The sequence below is a fragment of the Melopsittacus undulatus genome, chromosome 1 (assembly GCF_012275295.1).
Source record: "Melopsittacus undulatus isolate bMelUnd1 chromosome 1, bMelUnd1.mat.Z, whole genome shotgun sequence".
Classification (NCBI taxonomy): Eukaryota; Metazoa; Chordata; class Aves; order Psittaciformes; family Psittaculidae; genus Melopsittacus; species Melopsittacus undulatus.
Window position 1 is genome coordinate 134468064 of NC_047527.1, and position 24980 is coordinate 134493043.

At 45.2% G+C, this 24980-nt stretch overlaps 1 protein-coding gene across 1 annotated transcript; it reads right to left on the reverse strand.

Annotated features, from left to right (window-relative positions):
• On the reverse strand, positions 1-24207 carry NR1D2 (nuclear receptor subfamily 1 group D member 2). Its single transcript, XM_034064166.1, has 8 exons — positions 23945-24207; positions 20648-20908; positions 18959-19047; positions 17869-18013; positions 15810-16426; positions 12128-12313; positions 8069-8279; positions 1-3138 (listed from the first exon to the last, which is right to left on the reverse strand). The coding sequence occupies exons 1-8, from the start codon at positions 23958-23960 to the stop codon at positions 2942-2944; spliced, it is 1722 nt and encodes a 573-aa protein (XP_033920057.1). The 5' UTR covers positions 23961-24207; the 3' UTR covers positions 1-2941.
• Positions 24208-24980: the final 773 nt, after the last annotated feature.

Consider the following 24980-nt stretch of genomic DNA (forward strand, 5'->3'; position numbering starts at 1 on the left):
TTTCTCTTGCTGATGTAATGCCCATATTTAATCTTTCAAAACAAGAATAAAATCAAGAATAAAATCAAGAATAAAAACTTTCATTTAAGTCATACAGTACATTAATCTTTCAGCAATGACCCAATCTACAGTACTCAAATGCCTGGCATGAAGTCTATTATCTCAGCGTTTAACAAGTGTATAACCAGTGACACAGTAAAAGAAGAGCTCACAATACACAGCTAACACAATGAGTTTAGATTTTCTTCTGAGAGTCCAGCTAGGGTTTGTAATACATGGATCACTTTGGAACTGTACTTTAATCACCTTTTTGTTCAGTCAATCTGTTTGGCGCTTTTTTTTTCCTCTGTTATATGCGTTTTTCCATTATGTACAGAAAGATTATCTCAAATGAAACTGCACAAGTTAGAATATCTATCTATAGACATACATGGTCAATCTAACTAAAGATTTAATAAGCAGTAATTACTCGGTCCTGGTTATACATTCCTAAAGGCTTAATAATACAGTTTAAAGAAAATAAAACAAAACACAACAAAACACATTTGTAGGGTGGCAATCTCTGTAACGAGCCTCCTTCCTTCTCAAAACAACCAATGGTTAACTGTACTTTCCACATTTGAAATGGGGTCTAAAAAGAAGTAATTTCAGCTCCTAAACAATACAAAACGTGACTGTCCTTTCTAAAGTCTGAATGGTTCAATGCACCATTCACTGAAGTTCTCAAACAAATAATACTGGTAGGATGCTGTTAACAGAAATTAGGACAGTATGCCATGGATAGCACATTTAGATAGCAAAACTGTATGAACGAAGGGGCCATTATCCAGTGGTTAAAGCACACTGATGCAGGAGGGCAGCTCTCCCTGCAGCAGTGGAGGAGGGAAAAGGGCTCTTCTGCTCTGTAGCCAAAGCTAAGGCCAAATGTGCTCAAGCACATGCCCCCTCCTGCTCTTAGGGCCCTGGCCAGCACTCCTTACCACTGTGCGAGGGTAAATCCCTAGCCCAGAGGTGACCAGAGCCATGGCAGGGTGCAAGTCTCCCATCCCCTGCTCAGCTCCTGATGCTCAGGGGCAGGCTGAGGTCTGCCTCTGCTCCACCTCCACAGCAGGCACAAGGGCTCCCACTGAATCACTCGTGCCAGAGCTGCTCCTGCACAGCAAGAGCCCTGCAGTCTGGTGGCTTTCTGGCTCCTGGCCTCAACTACTGCAAACATCTGAACACAGCAGTGGGAGAGGTCTCTCCCTCCACAGAGTAGTGTTACCAAACACTACAGTCCCAGAAGGCTACCTGCCTCTCTAAGGTAAGTTAACTAAACACAGGCGTAATGGAGCTGCTTCTTCCCACATTAGCAAAACATAAACACAGTTAATTAACACAACTGCTTTGACTTTTAAAAGTCTCTCTTTTCTGGTGCCAGGTCCTGCTACAAATGGAGGGAAAAAAAAACAGAGCGCCACTTTCCTAGATGGAAAACCAGCAGAATCTTTAGCCTTGAGGATCTGCTTTGTAATTTGCTACTGGCATAAACAACAAAAAAAGAAGTCCCATTTATTTGGCTGGGTTTTGTGGTGGTTTTTAAAGAAAAAAAATCCAGACCATCCAGTGCACCTTCTCTGCACATACACACACACACACACATGCACACACACCAATGGAGAGCTCCAGAAGAACAGGCATGGGAACCACAAAGCCCAGATTGTGAAAAGACATGGGGAATCTCACATTTCCATTTTCAATTCTCATTTAGCAATGAAGCAGCAAAATGATGTATTGCAAGAAATAAACAGTCACAGAACACACATACACCCAAATGCAACCATGGACACATTTTTCCCACTTTTTTTTGTTGTTTTTTTTTTTCTCTGATAGATACTGTTATTCATCTGATAGCTTCTTTCTGGCTGTGCTGAAGTTTCTGAAGAGCATCTGGTGCTTCTTTAACCTTTATCAGAATGTAAGAACCTCAGTGGCAATAGACAATCAAACTCAGTAGCACCACAACCAACCCTCTCCACTCAAGATTCCCTACAAACCTCTATAAACTGAATCTTGCTTTGCCCCTTTGGTGCCATTCTGGGCTTGGTTTTGGTCTTTGTTTTGATGTTGGTTTTGTTTTTTCAAATTAACAAACACAGCATATTAATGCAAACTGGATGTTTTCTAAAAAATGGTCAGCTAATTAGTTCAGCAATATGCAAAGTGCATCTATTTGGTTCTTTCCATAGATCACCTTCTGTTGTAAGTTTAAATTCCTTCACAGTTTAAAATATTGTGAAGAAATTATATGTATACTTTATGTATAGAACTATTTATATACATACACATATATACACACAACTCTGTACTTTATATAGCCATAAACACTCATTACTTAACTATTTATATTATATACACATGGCATGAACACATGCTCAGTGAAGAGTTGGTGCAGGCTGAAATCATTCCATCAGGTTTAATGGAATAACAACAGTGGAAACCATGAGTGAGTTATCAAAAGACACAGACATACATCTATTAGATAAGTGAAAGACCAATTAAATCAGCTCTTCCATGTTCCTACTAGCGCAGGATCGTTCCCACCCCACTCCATGCTCCGTATGCACATACACAGCTATTCTGCATTCAGTTTACATGAGAGGGCAGTGGTGGTTCTTTTTTTCTAAAGGAAAGAACAGTCCATATTTACTGGGGCTTATCACAACCTCCTCTGCAGAAGTGCAGCACAGCTGGGTCTGGATGTCTTGGAGGAGTCTGAATGCTGCGCCGCCGCTAGCTGAAAGCGCCTGCTGAAGCGTTATTGCATGGTTAAGGGACAGCTATCAATTGTTCACAGTCTGTGAACTCTCTCTCCAACAAGTGGTACAACTGTATAAATACATATTTTAGCACAAAACATTTTAACACGAGGCAAGTCCAAGTACAAATGAGACCTAAAGGCCTATGGGTGAACTTTAAAGGCCAAGAGTTCTTCAGAGTGCATGTTGTTTAAGGAACGCAAGTCGGGTAATTTCAAAAGGAGTTTTGTGAAAATAGAGGCTTCGTTTGGGTGGTTTTTCATTATTAAGGTCCTTAATGCACGGATTAGTGTTTCCTGAAGTGCCTCCACAGAATTGACATTTTCTATTCCGGAACGATCTAAAAAGAAAGGGGTGGAGGGATTGGGGGTGGAGAAGAGGGGGGGTAAGAGAGAGAAAAACAGGGAGGAGGAAGACTGAATGAATGTAGTTATGTACTTTGCACCATAACACCACTGCAAGAATCACTCACTACATTAACAAGCACAAGAATAATTAAATACTTATGTCAGAAGTTTCAAATTCACAATACCAAAAAGTCTTCAAATGTTATTTACTTTGTAAAGTGTTAAGCTCATGCTGACCTGGCATCATTCAACCACCTTTCCTGTAATCACTTACCCATGTTTCCAGCAAAGGACAGACTGATGCACACACTTAAGTGCTTTGCTGAATCACAGATTTCAATGCAAGGAGAGAGGGCACATGAAAGCAAGAAGTTCCAACATTTCTTAAGGGTGGAAACAGAACCCTAAACTTAAACTGGAGGTTTATGCTTGAGTGAGAAATCCCACTCAGGACAAGCCACACTCGTATCTGCACAATGGGATCCCCAAGGCAAAGGAATTACAAGCCTTGTCATGACTGGCAACTATTTCTGTGTGCTCTGAAATACCTACAAAGTGAAACATGATGCACCCAAAAATTCCCAGCTGAGGAAGAATTTCAACATAGAGAAAAATATTGTGCTTCCACTAACTGCACTCATCCCATGCCCAAAGCACCTCTTTCTAGACAGCTGTATTTAAGAACATGCCTGTTGTCCTTAGGTGGAACCTAAGTAACCAGCTTGCAAGGATGCATTTTTAAGCAAAATGCCTCATCTAACAACCATGCACAGGAGCTGTTTTTTCCAAGCTGTATCCTGTCTTCTTAAATGCTAAGTAAATTCAGCAGGGCACATACACACACAAGTGACGGACGTGAACAGAAATGTGCTTTGATGTGCACATGTACTTAAGCACTTCATGGAACTGGGACACAGAATGACAACAGCTTTCTGGAGTAACACTGAGTCAGATCTTACAGTCAGCGTGGGAATCCCTTCCTTATGCTGTCAGTGTCAATCCTATCAGATCTCTCAGGTGAACAGAGTCCAGGAAGTCCTACCAGACTGGTGCAGGTCCCTACTGCTATGGGGAAAAAATATTACATAAACCACTTAGTGATCCATCTTGAAGCACATAATGTGTTTTGTTCCTTCAGAAAGACTGTTCCAGAACCTTCTATTCTGACAATTAGGAACTTCAATTAATATCAAATTATTAGCACACATTCCACTCTGCAGTGATGTCCTGGGTTCAGCAGTAGCAGTCATTTTTCTCCTTAGTAGCTGGTGCAGTGCTGTGTGTTTGACTTTCAGTCTGGGAACAACACTGATAACACTGATGTTTTTAGTTGTTGCTAAGAAATGTTTACTCCGACCAAGGACTTACTGAATCTTGTGCTCTGCCAGGGAGGAGGGGAAGCTGGGAGGAAGCAGAGAGGGGACACCTGATCCAAACTAACAGAAGAGGTATTCCATACCACAGAACGTCATGCCCACTATATAAACTGGGGGCAGTTACCCAGAAGGGTTAGATCACTGCTTGGGTTGGGCTGTGTATCAGTTGGCAGGTGGTGACCAGTTGTATTCTCTTCCCTTGTTATTTCCCTTATTATTATTATTGGTGGTAGCAGTAGTGGTTTGTCACTGTAGTTACTGGACTGTTCTTATCTCAGCCCGTGGGAATTACGTTCTTTTGATTATCCTCCCCATCCCTCTGGGAGCGGTGAGAGGAAGTGGGGGGAGTGAGCGAGTGGCTGTGTGGTTCTGGGTTGCTGGCTGGGCTTAAACCACAACAGTGAAAATTGTCATGCTTTCTCCATGAGAGAAGAAGTGCCCCTCTGCCTTTATTGGTTAAAACATCTACCCAAGTTGCCTCCTGCTTCACACAACCCGATTTGTTCTAGCCTCAGCAGAGATGACAACATAAGCCAAATGAGACTTCTCAAGAGCTCTGTAGAGTGGCAACAGTTCTGCCTTGCCTCTGAAGGCAGAAGAATGCAGTCCAGTCTTTCCTGGCTGTCTCCAGCAAGTTATTGTAGGCTCCTCTCTTCAATTAGTGCAAGTCTTTCTTCTCCTTCCCTCTTAGCCTACTTCTAGTTGCTCCCAGTGGCCAGCAGAAGTTTCTGTTAGTACTAGCCCAATAAGAAAGAATAATAGAGGGTGTGTATTATATATTCTTTTACCACAAAGTATCACCCTCAGTTAAGAGATTATCTGGTATCTAGTCCTGCACAAACCACATTCTTTCAGCTTTGCTTCCACCTTGCTTCTTCCTTCTTTAGAGCCCAGCTATCTCTGCTTCATCTTCAACACATCCAGGTAACTGAAGCCAAAGGTTCTTTCAGTTTTGGAATGGTACCAACGTAATTCCTCAGCACCACCAGAAATATTCCCACATCCTCACTGTATGGCCCTGCTTTTCCTTTCTTTGCATATGACATCAAAACAAGAGGTTCTACACAGTTACAAGCATTCCTTGCTACTATGCCTGCTTCTTTCTGCACATTCTAAATACCCTTCCCAAGACTGGGTATTCATCCAGTGTTAATGTGGAGATGCTTCTGACAAGTCTTCTCCCCACTAGCACTGTTTAAGAGAGTTCTGAACATTTCTTCTTTTCCCTACTGATGTTTGGTTTTGGGTTGGTTGGTTTGCTTGTAAGTTTTTGGATTGTTTGGGTTTTTTTTCATTTAAAAGATTTTTAACTAGTGCAGCATGGTATGCTACATTCTGGATCACTTAAGCAAGATTCAACATTCCCACACTCTTGTTTGCTTCTGGAGCTGATATAAATCTTGACTACTTTGCTTTCTTCCTGACAACCTTTTCTTGAGTAGCTTTCTTTCTGAGATGGAGTCATCTTAATGGCATTAAGATTTTATTTTTCCACTTTCAGTTCTACTTTCAGTTACAGCACCTTTGCCTTCGCCTGCACTTCCATAACATCTTTTATGTTATTCCTGAACCCTTCCTCCTTCTCTAATTGAACTCTTCCTCCACCTTATGGAAAATTACCCCTCCTCGAGGGGCAGAGTGTAGGGGATCTGTCATTCAAGATCTATTTAATCAAGTGCCCATGATCCTTCAGTTCTACCAGTACCTTCTCCTCCTGGCTTCCACAAAAGCTCTGTTGGGGGCAATTCTGCTCTTCTCAGGCACCTGCTCACATATGAAGCTTGCTCACTTACTCGCTTGAGCAAGTAACAACCACAGCACTTCAGTTCAGTTACAAGTTACAGAGTGAAGTTGATCTGAAAGCTGCTAGACTCACAGTGACCATCAAGGATACTACTGTGCCTGGAATACAGGATGAGCATTAAAACAATAGCAAAGCTGTATTTTATAAAGCCCTAGAAACAGCTCATGAAGATGTCCAGGAAGGCTGTTAGCAGACTGCAGATGAGATCACACAGCAGCTAAGCTAGGTAGCAATGATGTCCAAATTATGATCTGAAAAATCCTCAGCAGCTGCAAGAAGCCTGAATATCAAACGCCACCCCTTTCTGTCATCTTGCACAATTCTGATATTGCATGTTGCATGTTACAGACCATCCCTAAGCTAAGCCCTACTGGGAGCTAGCAACTGCATAAAACACCATCTAAAAGCCTGGAGGAAGCTGGTTTTGGGCTATAAGCACATTTAACAGAACAGATACAGCCACTTACATTCAGAACAGGTGATACAGTGGTTGTGGTATTCTAGGGCCCAGCAGCTGAGCAAGCGAGAAGAGTGGCTGTAGCATTACACAATGAGGGAAGAAGCCTGGTTCTCAGTCCTTATTCAAAGGTTATCTCCAGTTCTTGACAATTTAGGTTTTTTAAGATAAAATTTGTAAAGCAGAGTCTGGAAAAGCAACTAAGCCCCCAGGTTTCTCTCTGTTAACTGAACATTTTCACTAACCGACTACAGTGCCATGCTTGCTTCATGCTACCATTCATTCCAGCTTTCAAAGCTTGCAAAATCTGTACCACTCTTTGCTCATTACCACCACTTACAAATTGAAGAGGCTACAGCTGCCCATTGTGTGTTAAAACATTTCAGTTAGGCCACACACAAAGCTATTAGACTAAACTGTCCTACGTTGTCTACAGAGGCTTCATGTGCCTACAGCACCATGTCTGGAGTGCCCCTTCCTGATAAGGAAAATGTGGGTCTAAACCAATCATGTAGAAGATGTACACTTGTTAAAGAAGCAAGTGGCCCCCAAATGCTGGCTTGTTCTTTAAGTGGGCACTACTAGCATTCCTGTTAGCTACCTCTAGAGAGCTCCTTACCCAGCAAGCAGGGATTCTGCATCTTGTATTTTAGGCATTATATGCAGAGTTAACATGCCTAATTTGAGGCTTTAGATAATACTACAGAAGTAGGTGCTTAATCCTTCTTTGAATCTGGGCCAAGGTGTTCTGTATATCCAGTGACTGAAACAAGATATGAGGCTGGCAAAGATGTCAGTGGATTGGCAGACCTTTTGTGGTAAGAAGTCACAATGCAGATGAATAGGGCTCTCTTGCTGACATAGGCAGAGATCAAACTGTTGGATTTGGATATAAGTAAAATATGCAATAGACCTCAATGACAGTACTTGGAAGTAGAAATACCACCTTTTCCCAAGACTTAAGCTGTGCAAGTCAGGAGTCATTTCACTGATGCTGTCCTGGGAAAGTTACAAGTCAGACAAATAGCTTCTAAATGGCCATCAGGCAGCTATGAGATGCATTTTTGCATTCTATAGAAAGTAGTAAGAAAATACAAGCCTACTGTCACATCTTCCCAAAAGGCAGCATCAAAAAAAGCAGGTATGTAAATGACAGGCTGCTAGTAACTTAAATTTGACTAAGTTGCACTTAGATGTGGAAGAACAGGTATACATTTTACAGGAATCTTCTAATAAAAAACGTATCTAATAGTTGGCAAAGGTGCAATTCAACTTTCTCTCCTTACCAGCAGATACCAGGACAACCGCTGTAAACAAACTCATTTCCTCATCACTAAGTTGCAGGGCATTTAGTTTCTCGCTAAATTCAAACATTGAGTTGAGCAGATCACCAGCTCCCATTGAATGCAGGTCATCCACACTGTACTTCTTTCCACTCAGGAAGGTGACGGTACGTTCCTTTGCATCAAACAGAGATGCAAACCGTACCATTAAAACCTGGTGGAAGAAAAAACAGAACAAAACCACATAAATATAGGCAGAATTCAAGGAAAGCCAAAGAAAAAATTAAACCTTTTAACATCATTCCAACTGTCTCATTAACTGCTGTACAAGCATTCTACACAGACACTGACAGCATGCTATTAACCTCTCAAAATCAGTGCAAGCTCTGACCCAGTAGCCTGAGAGAAACAAACAAGTGAAGAAATTTGTCAGTGGATGCAGGGGAGGGGCTATAGCACACCAAAGGAAAGAAAATTAAAATGTAAGCCCCAGACAGCCTGAGCCACAAAGACAATGCCATTCATAAATATGCCAGTAGGTCAACTTGCTTAAGCCATCGAACAGCCAAAGGCATACAGAGCATTAAAAGAAAGGTTTTCTTGGCCACACTCACAAAGAGCAAAAGGAAGATATTGAACCAGATTCTTGCTTGGCGTAAAGTGGAGCAGCTCCACTGAAACAATGCTGAATTACACCACCTAATGATCTGGACCACTAGGCATTCTTTGGGAAAGTACCATGCTGCATCACTCTATCCACAGAAATGTTAAAGAGCTCTGGTAGAAAGAAGCCACAGGTAAGGCCTTCAAAAGTCAAGAGAAGCAGGGCTTGAAACAGCACCTGGTCTGTAGCTGCAGCTGGGAATATCCCTTTGGTATAAGCACCTGGGCTGGAGCAGTTGACATGTGCTGAACTTACCCCTCTGGGCTGAAATTTCTCTTGTGGTTTCTCAGTCGTACTGTGAACGTTTCCCTCTGGAATGGCTTGTAAAGTTTCATTTGCTCACGTTCAACAACCTTATTTACATTTCCAAGGTTTAAGCTGCACAGACCAGCCTTCTTATTTGGAGAAAATGAACCAACTGGCACTGGTTAAAACTTCAGACTTGCTGTAATCTCTTGGTGTGAAAGTCGTCTCTTGTCACTTACCCTACATAACTGCATGAATTTAAATGTGTACTACATTTGAGAAGAGAACCCGGTTTTCAGCAAAGACTGGTGCTTTTGACAAGCTTTAAAAAAGGGAGGGCTCAAAAAAATTAAAATGTTTGAGAATTTAAACACCATTCATGCACATTAAATGACCTGCTCCTAAATTTAAACAGCCAAATGACATGCAGCAATCTTGATGGACACATAAGCACTATATATTGTTCACCTTTGTCAGCTAAGCTGTGTGTCCTTTGATAACATTGACTACAGCGTGCAGAAACCTACATGCAGAAGCCCTCAGAATACAAGAAAAGGACACAAAGGGCAGGCAGACAGGGCTGAACTTGTGCATTAGCAAGGACCTACCAGGTACCCCAACCTTTCAGTTAAATATGGTTACTTCCCTTACAGAACTGGGCTTTAGAAACATTAACTTTGAATAATGAGCAAGCAGCTCATTATTATTCATTGTTATCATAGCATTGTTATTCAAAACTGAAGCCCATGAAGCTGTGTTGATTTATACTAAGGCAAAGACCTATAGATTTCAATGTCACCCTTCTAATCTAAGGAAGAACAGTTTAGACTGGCATAGCACATGATTAATTCACCCCATTTCACTTCAAGATTCCTGTTTGTGCATGCTGGGGATATACCTGATCAAACCCACCACCTGACCATAGCAATAAGAGCACATAAAAGTCTCCACATAGGTAAGTGCTTGCTCACTTCTCCCCCCAGAAATTGAGTTACTACCCCAATGGATCCAAGGTCCTTCTCAGCTCTGCCATCAACTACATTTGGAGTGGAGGCTTGTGGATGTTAGGGAGGACCCACTAAAAATCCAGTTGAGTTTCTTATTTCACCCTCACAGCTATTTCTGATCTGGCTCCCATTAAGGCCATGTAGATCCCACCACTATATAGCGAGGTTGCCAGTACCCCCAGTTCTAAGAGGGCTTTTTAGCTTACATATGTCAACTATATACAGCCACGCTGCTTCTGCACCAACATAGTCTCCATGCATCTTCTTGTCCCCGGACAAACAAACATTCCTTGAATATGAGCTAGTGGTAAGCACAGTGCCAAGACAGCCACACACTGGTGCCGAAGGGAGCCAAAACAGGCTCAGAGACAGTACTTTTACTCAGATACTTCTATTAACATGCAGATGTTGGGATATCCTAGTTTAGTTACCCAGAAGCAAGAAATGACCTTGTACGTACCAGGCTTTCAAGATGTTTTTGCATCTACTGCAATGGTTTCATAAATCCTGCTGGGTCTGGGTTTTTTCCAGTGCTCTGCAGCATTATTTTTTCATTTGTTTGTTTGTTGGGGTTTGTTTGTTTATGTTTTTTTTTTCCCCTGTTGCTAGGATGCCAACATAAGCCCTTTAACTACAGGTACCAGCTTGGTAACAGAAATCATTAATGTTTCATTAATAAGTGAATAGGGATAAGCATGCAGCCATACATTATTATTAATTCTCTTTGATATAGTAACTTATCAGCAGTGCTTGTAACCGGCAAAAAGGTATATGAATAGGCTTGAGGTGAATAAAGGGCAGGACCAAACATTTTACATGCAAAACATGGAGATTTGATCTTGCATTCTAGAAACAGTTCAAGCTTGATTCTCTACCCTTCTCGCAGGCACTGGACAGCATACCACTTTACACAGGAAGGAACTAACATTTTTGTGTAATGTGAACACCAGTTTAACAAGCTGTAGCTAAAGAAGTGAAAATACAGCCCTTAGCTCCAGGAGCCATAAATGACTAGAAAAAGGTCAAGAATAACTGCAAAAAATACATGACAGCAAAATAGAAGAAACAAAGAAACTGACATGCTCCAGGCACCAGGTCTTGCAGTGTAACCTATACTTTCCAGCCCAACAATTACCCATTTTAGAACCAGGCTAAATAAATGCGGGTGAAAGACCCATCACATTACACAAGAAATGGCTTCAGTTCAAGTAACTACGAAATCCAGCATCTCTCTTTGAACAAATAAATCAACTAAACATGAACAAAAACATCACCAGTCCTGCCTTCCCCAGGAAAGCACATAACATTGAATACTTGGGATTTCAGCTCTACCAGTTCTCTATGTTTAAACTTGACATTTGAATACTTATAAAACGTGCATGGTTTCCAACAGATGCAGGAGTCTGGAAGAGGAGCTCAAACCTTAAGTAAAGGTCTCTTGGTGAAGGTCACTAATTATAAAACAGCATCAAGCTCTCCAGTATCATTTCCAATTTAACACCACTAATTCGTACATACGTCATGACCACAAGTGGATGAAATTAACCACAAGGACTTGGTGGGATTAGTCTGTAAGTCACGCTGCAGGTAGTACAGCATCTACAGAACTGCAGTAGTACAGATAGTTACCAGTGTTACTATGCTGGAGATGGAGGCTTCAGCAACCCCCAAATGTCACCAAAGGCTAGTGGTGGCTGGTCAGGATGGATGCTCTGGCTTTGGTAGGGAGCACAGTGGCAGAAGGAAGGACACACAGAGTGATAAAGACTTTCCTCTACAAAACTGGTCAATAGGTAACTTTCTAAACTAGCCACCCTTCCAGATGCACTGTGCTTCTCTCCAGGTTAAACAAAGGTAGCTTTCAAAGTAGCTCCTCCTATGCAAACCCAAGAAACTCCTCGCTAATCATTTATTAATGCCCAGGGAAGAGGAAAAGGTTGAAACGCTGAGCAATTTTGAGCTTGTTAGAAGAGGGACAGCTCACCAAGATCTGACCAAACAGAAGCACTGGACACCATCAGCTTAAAGAAACAGCATCCATGAACAAGGTGGTTTTGCCCCATATAATCCAGTTCTATTTATTTTTAAGGGGGTCAGAGTGATGCACAGCTTGCCAGGTCCACAATATACACACAGTGGTCTCACCTCAAAGGTCCCAGCCTTCAGAAGATTAACCTGGTCATGTTGGGAGAGATCTCGGAAACCTGGGATGCGCTTGGCAAACTCCACCACTTCCTTCACTGCGGGGGTAAAACTCAGGGAAAACTCTTCCCAGACTTCATGGCCAGACTTGTTTGGGTCCACATGGGGAGTCTTACTCATTGGGCAGACCTATGTTTACAAAACACATGCAGAAAACAACTCTTTAAGAGATCATTACAAATATTAACAATTAGTTGAAAGAAGTGGGTTTATTCTTCAAGAAAGCTTTGCAATAATGATGCACAGAGAAAAAAAATTAGTATTCCTCAGCCAGTTCCCAAAGCAACCGGATTTCTCCCCCTCCCTTTAAAATGAGAAAAAAGCCCACTACAGCAGTTCAGTAGTAATCTGTTTCCAAATTTGCTGACCCTGGCAACTTCAACATCACTTACAGCAGAAATGTTGAGAACCCAGGTTATGCTGCTCTTCCCTGATCTCAACTTCATGCCAGACCTCTGGATTTTTTTCCTTGCATTACTCCTGTAATCTCACAATCATGATTTCACAATCAACTGCAATCTCACAGTCACTACTACATTCATTCTCATCTATCTTTCTTGTTTTGCAGACAATTAAAGGGATTCAGTCAAGGTGACAAACACGTCAACACCTGAGCAAGGAAGTGAGCTTTGGCTTCTTGAGTCATGGGTTTACCAAGACAACCTTCCCCTCCTAGATGTTTGTTTTCATCTGCATCACTGAAGGAGGATGGCCAAGGAACTGGTATTCCAATCTTGCTCAGTCACAAGACAACGAAATGCTCTTTCTTTTATACAAACATACAGCAATTTTTTGTAGGACAGTCTGAATCCATTATAATGAGACCAGAAGTATCAGCCAAGGCTAACTGCCAATAAATTCCCTCTGTAAAACCCAACCTGATGCTCCAAGATAATTTCAGATCTGCTTTCTAAAATCTGCATCTTTTAATGAAGTTTAAATCTTTTAATATTCATTTCACCTGCCATCATCAAGGATGAGAACTCCTTTAAGTATTCCTCACAGGTATAGTAAATGGTGGATGCAATCCTACATAATGTCAGCAAAGCAAGTGAAATAGATTAGCAATTCCTCCGAGCTATGCTGGTTTTTTCATCTTGAAACTGGTAATTGCCTTGCAATTCTTCATATGGAAGATCCTATGATTACAATATATTCAACAGGTATATATACACACATGCAGGAGTGTGCATTTGTGTATTTAGCAACAGCTACAGAAAACAAGATGGAGACAGACATAAATTTCTGATGTGGGGCTTTTTTGTTGGGTTTTGTTTGTTTGTTTTCAAATGCCATACACAGAAAGCTCTTCATTTTCTCTCTCCCTAAAAGTCAAAGAACAGCATTGTAGATTTCTTGGTTCAGCTGTGAATCACAGCATAACTTTTGTATCTGAGGACAACACCCAAACCCAAATGATTACATATGGAGTAAAGGGGGACCTTTTCCATAAACTGAGAATCATTAAATATCTTGGTAAAACAACAGGTCTAGGCACACAACTAGAAGCACGACAGACACTAATCACTGCTCTGTTGATGGTATTGCAACAGTTCACACAGGTATTGCTCAAAGTACAGTACACTCTGAGAATAAAAAATCTGGTTCACCACTCTGCTCTGAATCGGACACAAAAAGCACCTCAGCTTCTCATCCTATGATGATCTACCCTAACTCCCAGGCACTCTGACCCAAGGCAAAAAACACCAGTTTTCCTCTCTATGTATAATGTCTAAGCTCTCTTGAGTCCTCTGCCCAAGAGTCATGGACTATCTCAAGTTGGACTTGATGAGCCTTATGAGTCTCTTCCAACTCCCTGTTCCTTGCAGAACTACCTAAAACTAAACCATAGGGCTAAGAGCATCATCCAGACTCTCTATGAACTCCGCAAGCTTCCTATGGAAGCAGGTATCAACTTGTACAGTCAACTAGCTGTCTTTTAGAGAACCCTTGTCAGGAATGACCTGTTCTACTTTTCTGTGCAGGTATTGAGTAAAAAACCAAACTAAATCCCTGAATATCTGTCTCTATTCTGGTTCAGAGCCTAATTGCACTCCCCTATTGCTACTGACTCATTTTAGACCTATCATAGTCCAAGTTCCCTGTCAAAACCCTCATTCATGTCAGGGATGAGGGGTGCAGTGCTCTGCTGGATTCAGTTTTGTCTCGTCATCAGCTGTGTTGAGTCTCCCTGCAGCTACTATGCACAGGTCAAAATGACTGGTTTGGGCCTCTGCAGGCAGGGCCACTCCCTGCCTGCCCATACTGACAGGTTTAACCTCTGCTTCTCAGGAGTGCCAAGAATGCCATTGCACTGACTCCACATACTTTCCCTGCAAGGAAGAAAGGCTGGGAATTATTATTTGCCCGGAGTCTGCAGTTAAAGTCGGAGCCTGCTAGCGATGGCATGGTCCACATCTATGGTAGCCAAAGAAGGTAAAAAACAAACCAAAACTGGGAAAGAGGAAGTATAACAAAAGAAAACCCAGCATCAAGATAAGCAGCTTTCACTGTGTGAAGACCTTTAGGGGTCTTCAAGAACATGGGAAGAACCTTTACAAGCTTAGAGGAAGAAAACCACTGGCAGCTCAAGTACTTCAGAAAGGTCAGGGGCTCGTGCCTCTTGATAGGAGTGCAGAATGAGAACAAGGATGCTATGTTCCCTCATCCTAGGCAGTTCTAGTGATAAACAGAAGGACAATCTATTTTAAGGGGCTTACAGAACCAGTTGCCTGAATGGCAGAGGAACAGCAGGTGCAAGGCAAACAGGAGGGACCTGTTAAAGAAAGGAAAAAACCCAAAATCTACATGCAAGAAAATCTTTGTTAAGAATTCAGTGAGAAAATGCACTAGCAAAGTCATCTAAGGTTCCTAGAAGCGTGTTCAGAGCCACACTTGAGCAAGTACCCTCAAGGAAAAGACCCTCAACCAACAAGCAGTTCATCTGTGCATCTTCCTCCTGCCTCTGTTCAGAGCTGAAGATGTTCTCAGGAGGATACACAGCCTGTGGGTCTCACTGAGACTGTATTTTACACTGCCTGTAAAATCGGCCTCACCCCATTAAAACAAGACACCACCCAAGAAAAACAAACAAACAAAAAAAGAAAACAAACAAAAAAACCCTTAAGAAAACCAGTAACAAAACCAGCCTATGCAGACTGACTTAAAATCCTAGCCCTGAGGTTTCAACCCGGAAATTTGTTCCAAATGCCTTGAAGGAAAATACAGCATATCTGATTGTATAGATATCTTAAAGTGAAGTCTTCAAGACTGAGTGAAGAAGGCAATTTATAAGCTCTAAACATCCATTTTCATGTTAAGTCAAGCCAGACAAAATCTGCAAGTCTTCTTATACCTTTGACATTAGTCTATTTTCAGTTTGCTAAAACCCAAGAAACACCATCACTTCTCTGATTTCAAACCCTCCACACAACTTGAGCCATTATTCCCCTTCATCACAATGTGCACTCTCAAACTTGTGTCTCTATTTTAGGTTTCAGCAGTTGTGCCAGTAGTGTGCAGCTCCACTGACACACAGTGTGCAGCTTCACTGACACGCACAGGAGGATCACAGCCAACACCAAGCCTTTTACTAAGTCATATCAAACAATTGATATCAATATACCAGATGCATTCTTCCTCCAGTGCTGCAAGAGTAAGTGGTATTCTTGTTTGGAGAATAGCCATCTTCTGGGATCCTATCACACAGTCGCTGAGTATAACCACTGGTGAAGCTCATACAGTGGCCATTTGGGAAACACATGGTGTGCCCGCTTGGATAATGCATTGCGCTTCTCCCTTTGTACTGTCCACCAAGGTGCTGCTCACTTTCAGGGTACTGAGGGCCACCGAGCCCACTAACACAGTGCTTGCTGCTCAAGATGTACTGCTCAGTGTTCTTTGACACTCTCTCCCCACTCTGGGGCTGCATCATCTCTGCTGGGTTTTGGGACTGTTCTTGGTTGTACATGAAAGTGTCTTTATGGGCCCTAGTGACCATACCGACCACTTCTTCCTTTGCCATGTCAGCACCAGGAGGTGAAGAAGGGCTTTTCATGGCTTCCCGCTCTTGCTTGGGCTTCGAAGCAAGGTCTTCTTGAGGTGCTTGATCTTGATGTTCCGTTAATGCTTCACTGGGTAAGTGACTGCTGAACTGGCTGTTCATCATGGTTTTCATGGCACTCTGCATTTCAATCAGCATCCTCTGTTTTTCACGTTTGGGAATACGGCCAAATCGAACAGCTACGAAGGTGGGGAGACGAAAGTGGGGGAGGAGGAGAAAAAAAGAAGGTCAATCCTGAAAGCGTTAACATGCACACACACAGAATACACGCCCCCACCAAAAATCCTGCCTTTCAAACAAAGACATTAACTGCTCTCACCAATACTACAACAGGGGTATTATCACTGAAGTCAAGGAGTGAGATATGAAATGCATGCTGCTGTTTACACACAAAGAGAAGGCAGCTCTACAGCATATAATCTAAAGCCTTTTCCCCTTTTGCTACAAACTTGGCTATGAAGCACACATAGCTGTTAGTTAACTATCAGGATTTAAGACTTGACCAAACCAGTACAACTTTGTGAGCTGACAATTAGCTGAACACACAGTTTGTAACATATCTGAATAGGTCATACAAGCCTGCTCCTCACAGACCATGTATATAACTTGCCAAAACAAGAGTCAGTGCTGAGTGCAACTTACCTTGGTACATTTTCCTGATAACTCTGCCTTGACAAGGACATTTTCTGATGGCAAGGGGATGGGCATCATTGTGGCTGCAGCATTTTTGACCCTGTCCTAAGGAATCTACAACTGCCTCTACCAGCCCATCCAACCACAGCCTTACAAGGATTTATAACCAGTTTCGACTGATGTAATTATATTCATGCAGTAGCCCATCATTAATGTAACTAACTCTCTTTCATTAAAGCAGGTGCAACCTTATGTGCAAACAAGCGCCTAGGGGATGAAATAACTCGTATGCACGACAAGAACTCAGAGCAATTATTTAGAATAAGTTTTAACACTCCACCCACTAGATTATTAACAGCCCAAGATTCCTGGTTCTTGTGAAATAAACACCCTGAGAAAATTAAAAAGTGAAACAGGAGGAAGAGTTCTGCTTTGTGACATCAAGTTGTAGCAGACAAATGAATTACACCTTCAGCATTACATTTTAAAATGTCACAAGGAGTGGATAGCAAGCAAGGTGGTCAGAGACACAGCTCACATTACCCTTTCCTCCTTGCCTGCCCCTCCCTCCAAGGGGAAAAAAAGGCCCAGCAGGTACATGGTCATTATGCTCATCCCATGTATCCAAACCTCACTCTTTAGGCTTTATAATGATTACTCTAAGGGTATCAACTTAGGCAGAATTCCCTTTCATGGAAAAAGCAACAGTAACAATGCAAATTCATAGAAACAAAATCAAGACTCATATTACAACCATGCCCCTAAGAGACCACTGCAGGGCATCCCACTGCATTAGCCTCCAGGGACAGTATTACGTTACCAGTTCAGGATGGTCAGGGAGCAAGGCAAGCTGATCTTAACACTCCCAAAGAGGGAACCTGACCCTGACAACAGGGCTGGCAGTGTTATCTGCCATTAAGACCCTTAGCAATTCGTTCTGAGGTGGGCAGCATATTCCCCCTCAGAGGACCACTGCTCAGGAACATACCATCTCTCGACATCCCAACAGACAGGCATTTTTTGAAACGACACTGCTGACATCTGTTCCTATTCATTCTCATTATAGAGCAATTGTTATTCTTCAAGCACTTCTTATACTGGATGTTTTGTTGAATGCTTCTTCTGAAAAAACCCTGTAAGCAAACAAAAAAATCCCAGAACTATTATTACAGCACATGACAAGTCCTCCTGGCAAGATTAACCTCTCCGCAAGCACAGAAAACTTTCCTGCCTTCCATAAGCTGCTTCAGAGCCATCAGCCAAAAGTGATTTTACAGAACTTGCTATTGCTCATGACATACTTTGTGTGTGATCTATGTATAATGCAAACTAATTATGTTTTCTAATTATAGAAGATGCTAAGTTGCTTCCTGCATAGTCAGCAGCTAAGAGCAAAATATCTCCAGTATTACCTCTATCACTGCACTGACAGTTTCTAAGAGATGCACTCAATCTCCTATGACATCAGCACAAAGATGAAAGTCAAAATCAGATCTTAGACATCAATCTTCCCAGTCTGGCAACAAAACCATACTGTTGTCCCATATGACCTTCAAAGGTGGTTTCTTCACATAACCCTTAAGCTGATAAACTGTCACGGAACATAACATTTTCATTGTTACAGTATTAGAAAATACAGATCTACTGATGCATGAACACGCAAGCACATAGTTCTGGCTTTCCCTGTGATAAAGAACTGCCTTTCTGAAGCTGTTTTGTTCTGTGTCCTAGCCCAGACGACAACTCGCACCCACTATCTCTTAATGCAATTAACATTCACATGTCTGGCATGACATGGTCCTTCCCACCTCTGTTTGCAGGTCTTGTTCTCTGCTTTGCACTCCAGGTCAGGCAGGATTGGACAAGGGACAACAACTGAAAGCACTGCAGAGTTTGAAGGATACTGTGTCCTGCTAAGTGGTTTGCCTTTTCCTACAACTTACACACTGCCTTGAATTTCTCAGATTAAAGTTTAACAGAGAAGCATACCAATATTTTTTGGCAGCATCACCCCCTTTCCACTATGGGGAGAAGTTGAGAATTTCACCAGCAGAAAGGTGAGCAGAAACACAGCTCACCTTGCAGCCCTCACAGGCATGAACACCATAATGAAATCCTGAAGCGACATCTCCACAGACTTTGCAAAGAAGAACCATGCCATTAAATTCTAGAATCAGAACAGAAAAGTCAAGGATATAGAAAACCAATGACAACTGAAAGAGTGTTTCCAGCTTTTAAAACCTAGACTGAAAGCAAAATGTCAGGTCAGTTCAACATATAAAAACACAGCAGAGGAACAAACAAGAACGTACAAAATCCCTGACCAGTTCAGAAGCTACCAGGGCAAGGGGGGGGGGGGGGGGGAAGGAAGACAAACTTGAAGCGCTCATCAGGACAGGGAGAAAGCATGTATTCACTGGACTTTCAATCACAGTAGCATTGTACTGAGTTGCAGAAAGCCTGGTTACATTCACACGCTTTTAAAGGGACCATTTAGTTAATTAGGCCACCAAAGTTTGGGCTCAATTTCTTTTTCCATCATGACGAAGTAAGCCCATATAAAGGCTACAGTTTCCCCAACAGAGAATTAACATATTTTCTTTAAAACAGAAATATTAAAGGACACTTTATTTTATTATATACCATAACCAAGCCATACACTCTACCTATCTGATAACAACTTAGAACTGGTAACTCAGCCACACCCTCATACGTAAAGACTACTCAATTGAGTGCACATCCAGAACGATACGCTTGCACGCTTGAATTTGAAAGTACTTTCTCAGCCCTGTAAATATGCTCATGGTTTGCGTTTTTTAAGCTTTTCCCCACCTGTTTTATTTCAGCTTGTCAATAAATTCAGTAAAGACTTTTTGCAAGTCCTAAATGCTGGCTTAACACTGGTTTCACTGAAGCCAATGGGAGTTTTACCAGTGACTTCAGTAACCACAAAATTACCTTAACAGTGAGCAACAAAGACAGCTGGAAATACTCCTGCAGAAACATATTCTACCAGGAAAAATAATGTATTTGACATTTGGGTTTCATTTGCAAAGAGGAACTAAAACTTTATTTTTTCATGGTTTTGAAAAAGAACCAAACCACAAAAATGTTTGGTTGTTGGGTTTTTTTTTTCTTTACCTAGCTAGTACTGAGCTAAAAATGTTATCTATCTATATATCCACCCATTCACACATCCGCCTGAGCAGTTTACAACAGGTTGCATCTTCAGGAAACTGTGCCGTGACACCAAAAATATAGTTGATAGTGAATTTTTAAGAGGAAGTAAATGTTCTTACTAAGAATTTAGGGTAGGAACACTATATATAAAGAAAAAAAAAGAAGGGGGTGGGGTGGGGAGGGAAGATTTTTAAGGTAGAACTGTTACATGTTTAGCCTAGATTCGTAACAATTGAAAATGATAAAACAATTCTGCCATTACAAGACTTCAGCCTTCAAAAGACTAGTCTGAATTCCAGCCGAGTATGTGGTAAAATGCTCAATCCAGTACTCAGTTTGATCCCTGCCCTTCCAAAACTGTTTAAATATAGTTCTTTATCACTGATCCCCTCCAATTACCAAAACAGCACAAAGTAGCTGGAGCTCGATAGTTGAATGCATTTTAAAGGACTATCCTTTAGTTCCATGCTTATGGAAAATTACAGAAATGCCTTCACAGCAAACCACACAGAGGACCTGACTGTAACACACAGGGCTGTAATACACAGGGGGGAAATGGTGGTTACAGGAACTGGCACCAAACATACTTGTGACTCCATTATGGCCTTTTGTCAAGCCAGCAACACTCGACTGGTTTGCTTTAATAGTCTCCTCCAGCCGATCGCTCTTTGGTGCCCCATCAGAGCCCTCGCTGCCCCGGCCGTTGCAGCTGCTTTCCGAGGAGGAGCTGTTTGGAGAAGATGGTACAGGCGAAGAGGACGACTGGAAGCCACTGTCTGAGCTCTCGCTGTGACATGAGGCTGGGCTAGATGCCGAGCTTGAAGAGCTGATGTAAGCTATCACACCCCCTAAGGCAAGAAAAAAAAGGCGGCACAGTGACATAACAAGCAGACATGCACCGCTGCCATGTGAGCCACGCCGTGACCCAGCACCACCAGACCCAGCCATCACGTGTTCCTGGGCACACACTCCTTTCCCTCCCTCCCTCGAGCTTGCTCCTCTCCATTTGTTTTCCAGGGCTGACCTCCCATCATCTGCCCCATCCCCTTCTTTCCTCTTATCAGCCTCCTCTGATTAAAGACAAGCTGAAACAGCAGACCCAAAGGACAGAGCAACAAACCATGTTGCAGGATGGGGCAGTGGGGAGAGGTCAGGGGGAAGCCCAGGGAGGGCTTCCCTGGCCACCCTCTGAGCAGAGCTCATCTGGAGCCACAGGAAAGCCAGGCCCTTACAGTGCTGGAGCTGGAATGCAAACAAGCTAGGTTAGGGACAGAAATAGGGCAGGGAGAAAGACTTCATGCAGGCTGTGTGCCAGAGGCACAGAAAAGAAGGACTGGGAGGTGCTCATGATGCAGAGGAAAGGGGGCAAGGGAAAGTAATAGCACTGCAGCCTGGTTAACCTACTGAGCACCATTTGTCCAACTGCAAGCCTTCGCAGTGCTTCCAGCAGCAGCTAAACTCCACCTGCTAGGCTGCTATTTGCAGTCTCTGTCCTGCCGCGTCTTGCTATCTGACGCACTTGAGAATCCCTCAAATGAAACAGCTTTTTGTCCTCAGATAGACCTCAGAGCAGTTCTGGCTTTTCACAGGCTCCTTTTTCTTGCTTCTAAGCAAGAGAAGGTTGTTTTCACTTCATTGGAGTTGGTCTCCAAGGCTCAGCATTTCAAAAGCCAATGTGAAAACATTATTTCATACAAATACTTCAACGGTGAAAGCCACTCGACTGTTCAAATAAACTACACTCCGCAACCTCATGCCTGTACTGCTATTTAGAGCATCTTCACAGACAACTCAGGACAACTTCACATACCAGTAAGGAATAAAAACTTTACATGGGCCATACACTGGCTTCTTCTGGAGGAATAAAAGCATTGGTGTCTTTAGGGTCCTTGGTCAACTGAGCTGGCATGGCAGGCTGGGGCTCCCCACATCAGCCATCACCTCCTCACAGACAAAGGCAGCACTGTTATACAACCCTGGAAAGATCACTGCTTGCAGGTAGACAAATTTTCATTACTTCTATCAACTGTAATGGTCCTCTCAGCATTTCTGCAGCAGCTTCACTGGCCCATTTCCTCTTTATCGTCTAATCTTTTCTACCAAGGAAACCACCACCAACACCATAAAAAAGCATGCAGCACAGGATCCCCTGCCTGGTGGGGCAGAAGTCAGACCAAGCAGCTGTGTGACACGTGCACTACATGCAAGCTGCTTCTCACGTTCCTGGGCACCCGTGCCCCTACACCCCACCACAGCCATCATTCCTGCACAGATTGTGTTCTGTTCCAATAAATCCTCCCTGCGGCAGGGCATGCATTCAGGATTGGGGGTTTTTGGAGCAAGGAGAATTGCAAGGGAGACACGGGGCCAGAAACAACATGAGGAAAAGACTTTGCCAAACACCCGTGTTAGTGCCAGACACCACCCATCTGACAAAGGTCCGGGTGCACGTGCCTCTGCCAGGTCAAAGCTCGCAGTCCACCTGCTCCGAGGGAAGCACCAGGTTCCTTCTCAGCAGGCACCATCCTTATCTGCAAAGGGCAGAGCAGGGCACACAAACACAGTCCCTGCAGGGAACCCCGTGTTCCTCCACACTGCCACCTTGCCCCACTATTGCTAAACCCTGCTCATAAACACTAATGCTCCTTTTCTCTCAAGGGTAACATCAATGTCACAGGGGAGCACAGGAAGGTTTGCCTATGGGGAGGTTCAACCCCTTGTCTTCCGAAAGCCTAAGGAGCCCATAGAGTTGTGCTGCTGCTGTATCCTAGGGAGCTTGTCAGTCTTGTCTGCATCACAGTCAAGACTCCCATGACTTTCTTATTTTAGAAGCTATGTCTCCCTGTGAACCTTATTTTTGTTTGGTCAGCAGAGTCAATTCCCATACAATAGCTCAGGCTGACAGCTCAAAACAAAGAGCAGCCCCGGGTCTATGCACTGGTTGGGTTTTTCACACTGATACCCTGCAGAAAGGGACCCCCGACGGCCCGTGGGTAAGGCAGTCCCGGGTTTTGCTTAGGGAACCCGGTGCACGGATCCAGTTCATGAGGGAAGGGGGAAACACCGCAGTGTGCAAGCATCTCAACGGAAGGTGTAACAATGCAGAAGCGCGAAGGAGGCGGCAACTGGCTCCACACTTAACCGCTTCCCCCGGCCCCAAGGCCGGCGCTGCGGGGGCACCACAGACCGCCCTTCGCTAACGGGGAGGAGAAGGACGCAGGGAGCAGGACATGGGCCGCCGGGCGGAGCGGGGCTGTGCGGAAAGCGCCGGTCCCGCCGCCCCCTCCCCGTTACACAACACCTCCCCCGCGCACCGGGCCGCTCCACGTGCGGGACCGGCGGGCAGGCAGCCCCCGCCGCCGCACACGGCCGCGCGCGTGCGGGCACCCCCCCTCCCCCCCCGCACCGGGACCTCACGCTCCCCCCCACCCTCCCTCCCTCGACCGCGGGCTGGGGGCGGAGCCGGGCCCGCCGCAGCCCCACGTGTCCCCGTCGCGCCCCGCCGCCGCCGCCCCGAATGTAGGTCACCAAAACAGCGGCCGCCTCACGTGTCCGCGCCGCCAGCCGCCCCGCGCCGCCGCCCCGGCACTATTATGCAATCCGCGCGTCACCGCCCCGCAAGGCCAATGAGCGGGCACGCCGCGCGGAACGTAAACACAGCGCGCACATGGCTCGCCCGGCGGGTCCATGTGAGGCAGCGCGCCGCCGGCCCGGACACCAGCGGGGCCGCGGCCGGGCAAGCGCCGCCGCTCGCAGTGCCCCCCCCCCCCCCCGCCACCCCCCCCCACCCCGCAGCGCCACCGGCAGCCCTTGCCCGCCCTGCCCGGCGGGACCCCTCCGTGCACAAACACGCCCCGTCCCCCCGGCCCGCAGCGGCCGCTTACCCGCGCTGACTTCCATGGCGGCCTCCTCCCGCAGGGGCAGGGGCGGCGCCGCGCTGGGCTCCGCCGGGCCCGGCACGGCTGTGCTCCGCTCCGCTCGGTCTCAGTGTCTCCAGCTCCCGTCCCCCGCCGCAGCGCTACATGCAGCAGGCGGGCTGGAAGCGGCCGCGCTGTGTCCTGTCAGAGCGGCTGCAGCAAGTGCCGCCCGTCCCTGCCGCGGAGCCCTCCCCTTTACAACAAAAGCGATCGGGAGCCGCGCAGAGTGCGGCACCGCCGCCCGCCCGGCCCGGCCCCAGCCCCAGCCCCGGCCCCGGCCCCAGCCCCGCCCCGCCGGCCCCGCCCCGCCCCCGGCCGCCCCCCTCACCCAGTGACACACTTTCCTCCGCGCCGCGCGGGGCCGCGGGAGCTCACGTGCGGCGGGCGCGTGCGTGGGGGCACTGCGGCGGTAGCGGTACGGGAAGGGGGGGGGGGGTGGTACTGGGGTGAAGGCACCGCAGCCGGTGACCACTGCCGGTGCGGGGCACGGGGACGGAGCACCGCGGCAGTGTCAGCATCCGCCGGTGGCCGCTCCGCGCACAGCAGCACCGGCAGGAAATGCCGGTGCTCTGGCTGCCGCAGCCCGTCAGTTCTGCGCGGCGGAGCGGCTGCGAGCGCCGGTGTGCGCCCTGCTCCTGGGAGGGGAAGGAGAAGCCGGGAGGAACAGCTGGGCAGTGCGCGCACACCGCTCCACGCGCCACACTGCTTCCCGAAACCGGGAAAGGCACCTCTGAGGAAAACCCTCCAGAGGACCCACTGCGGGTGGAAAACGGGGATGTCTCCGCCCCGGGGGGGACATCCTCCACTCTCCCATCTCATGCTCCCAGAAGGGAACCATAAATAAACATAAGCCCTGTCAACACTAAGGAGGGGAAGCTCTCCACGAAGTGGAGCACAAAATGTTCTTCCTCACCGCCCCGGAGGCACGGGGGATGCGGTGTATTTTGACCTCCTCCGGCTAAGAGGAAGGCATTGAGGTTAAATGAGGCCAAGGAGCGGGGGT

Coding starts and splice junctions, on each gene's coding strand:
- NR1D2 (XM_034064166.1), bottom strand. Junction 18,014..18,958: donor ATGCCTGTGAGGGCTGCAAG/GTGAGCTGTGTT, acceptor GTTTGCTTACAG/GGTTTTTTCAGAAGAAGCAT. Junction 16,427..17,868: donor TGTTGGGATGTCGAGAGATG/GTATGTTCCTGA, acceptor CCACCTTCGTAG/CTGTTCGATTTGGCCGTATT.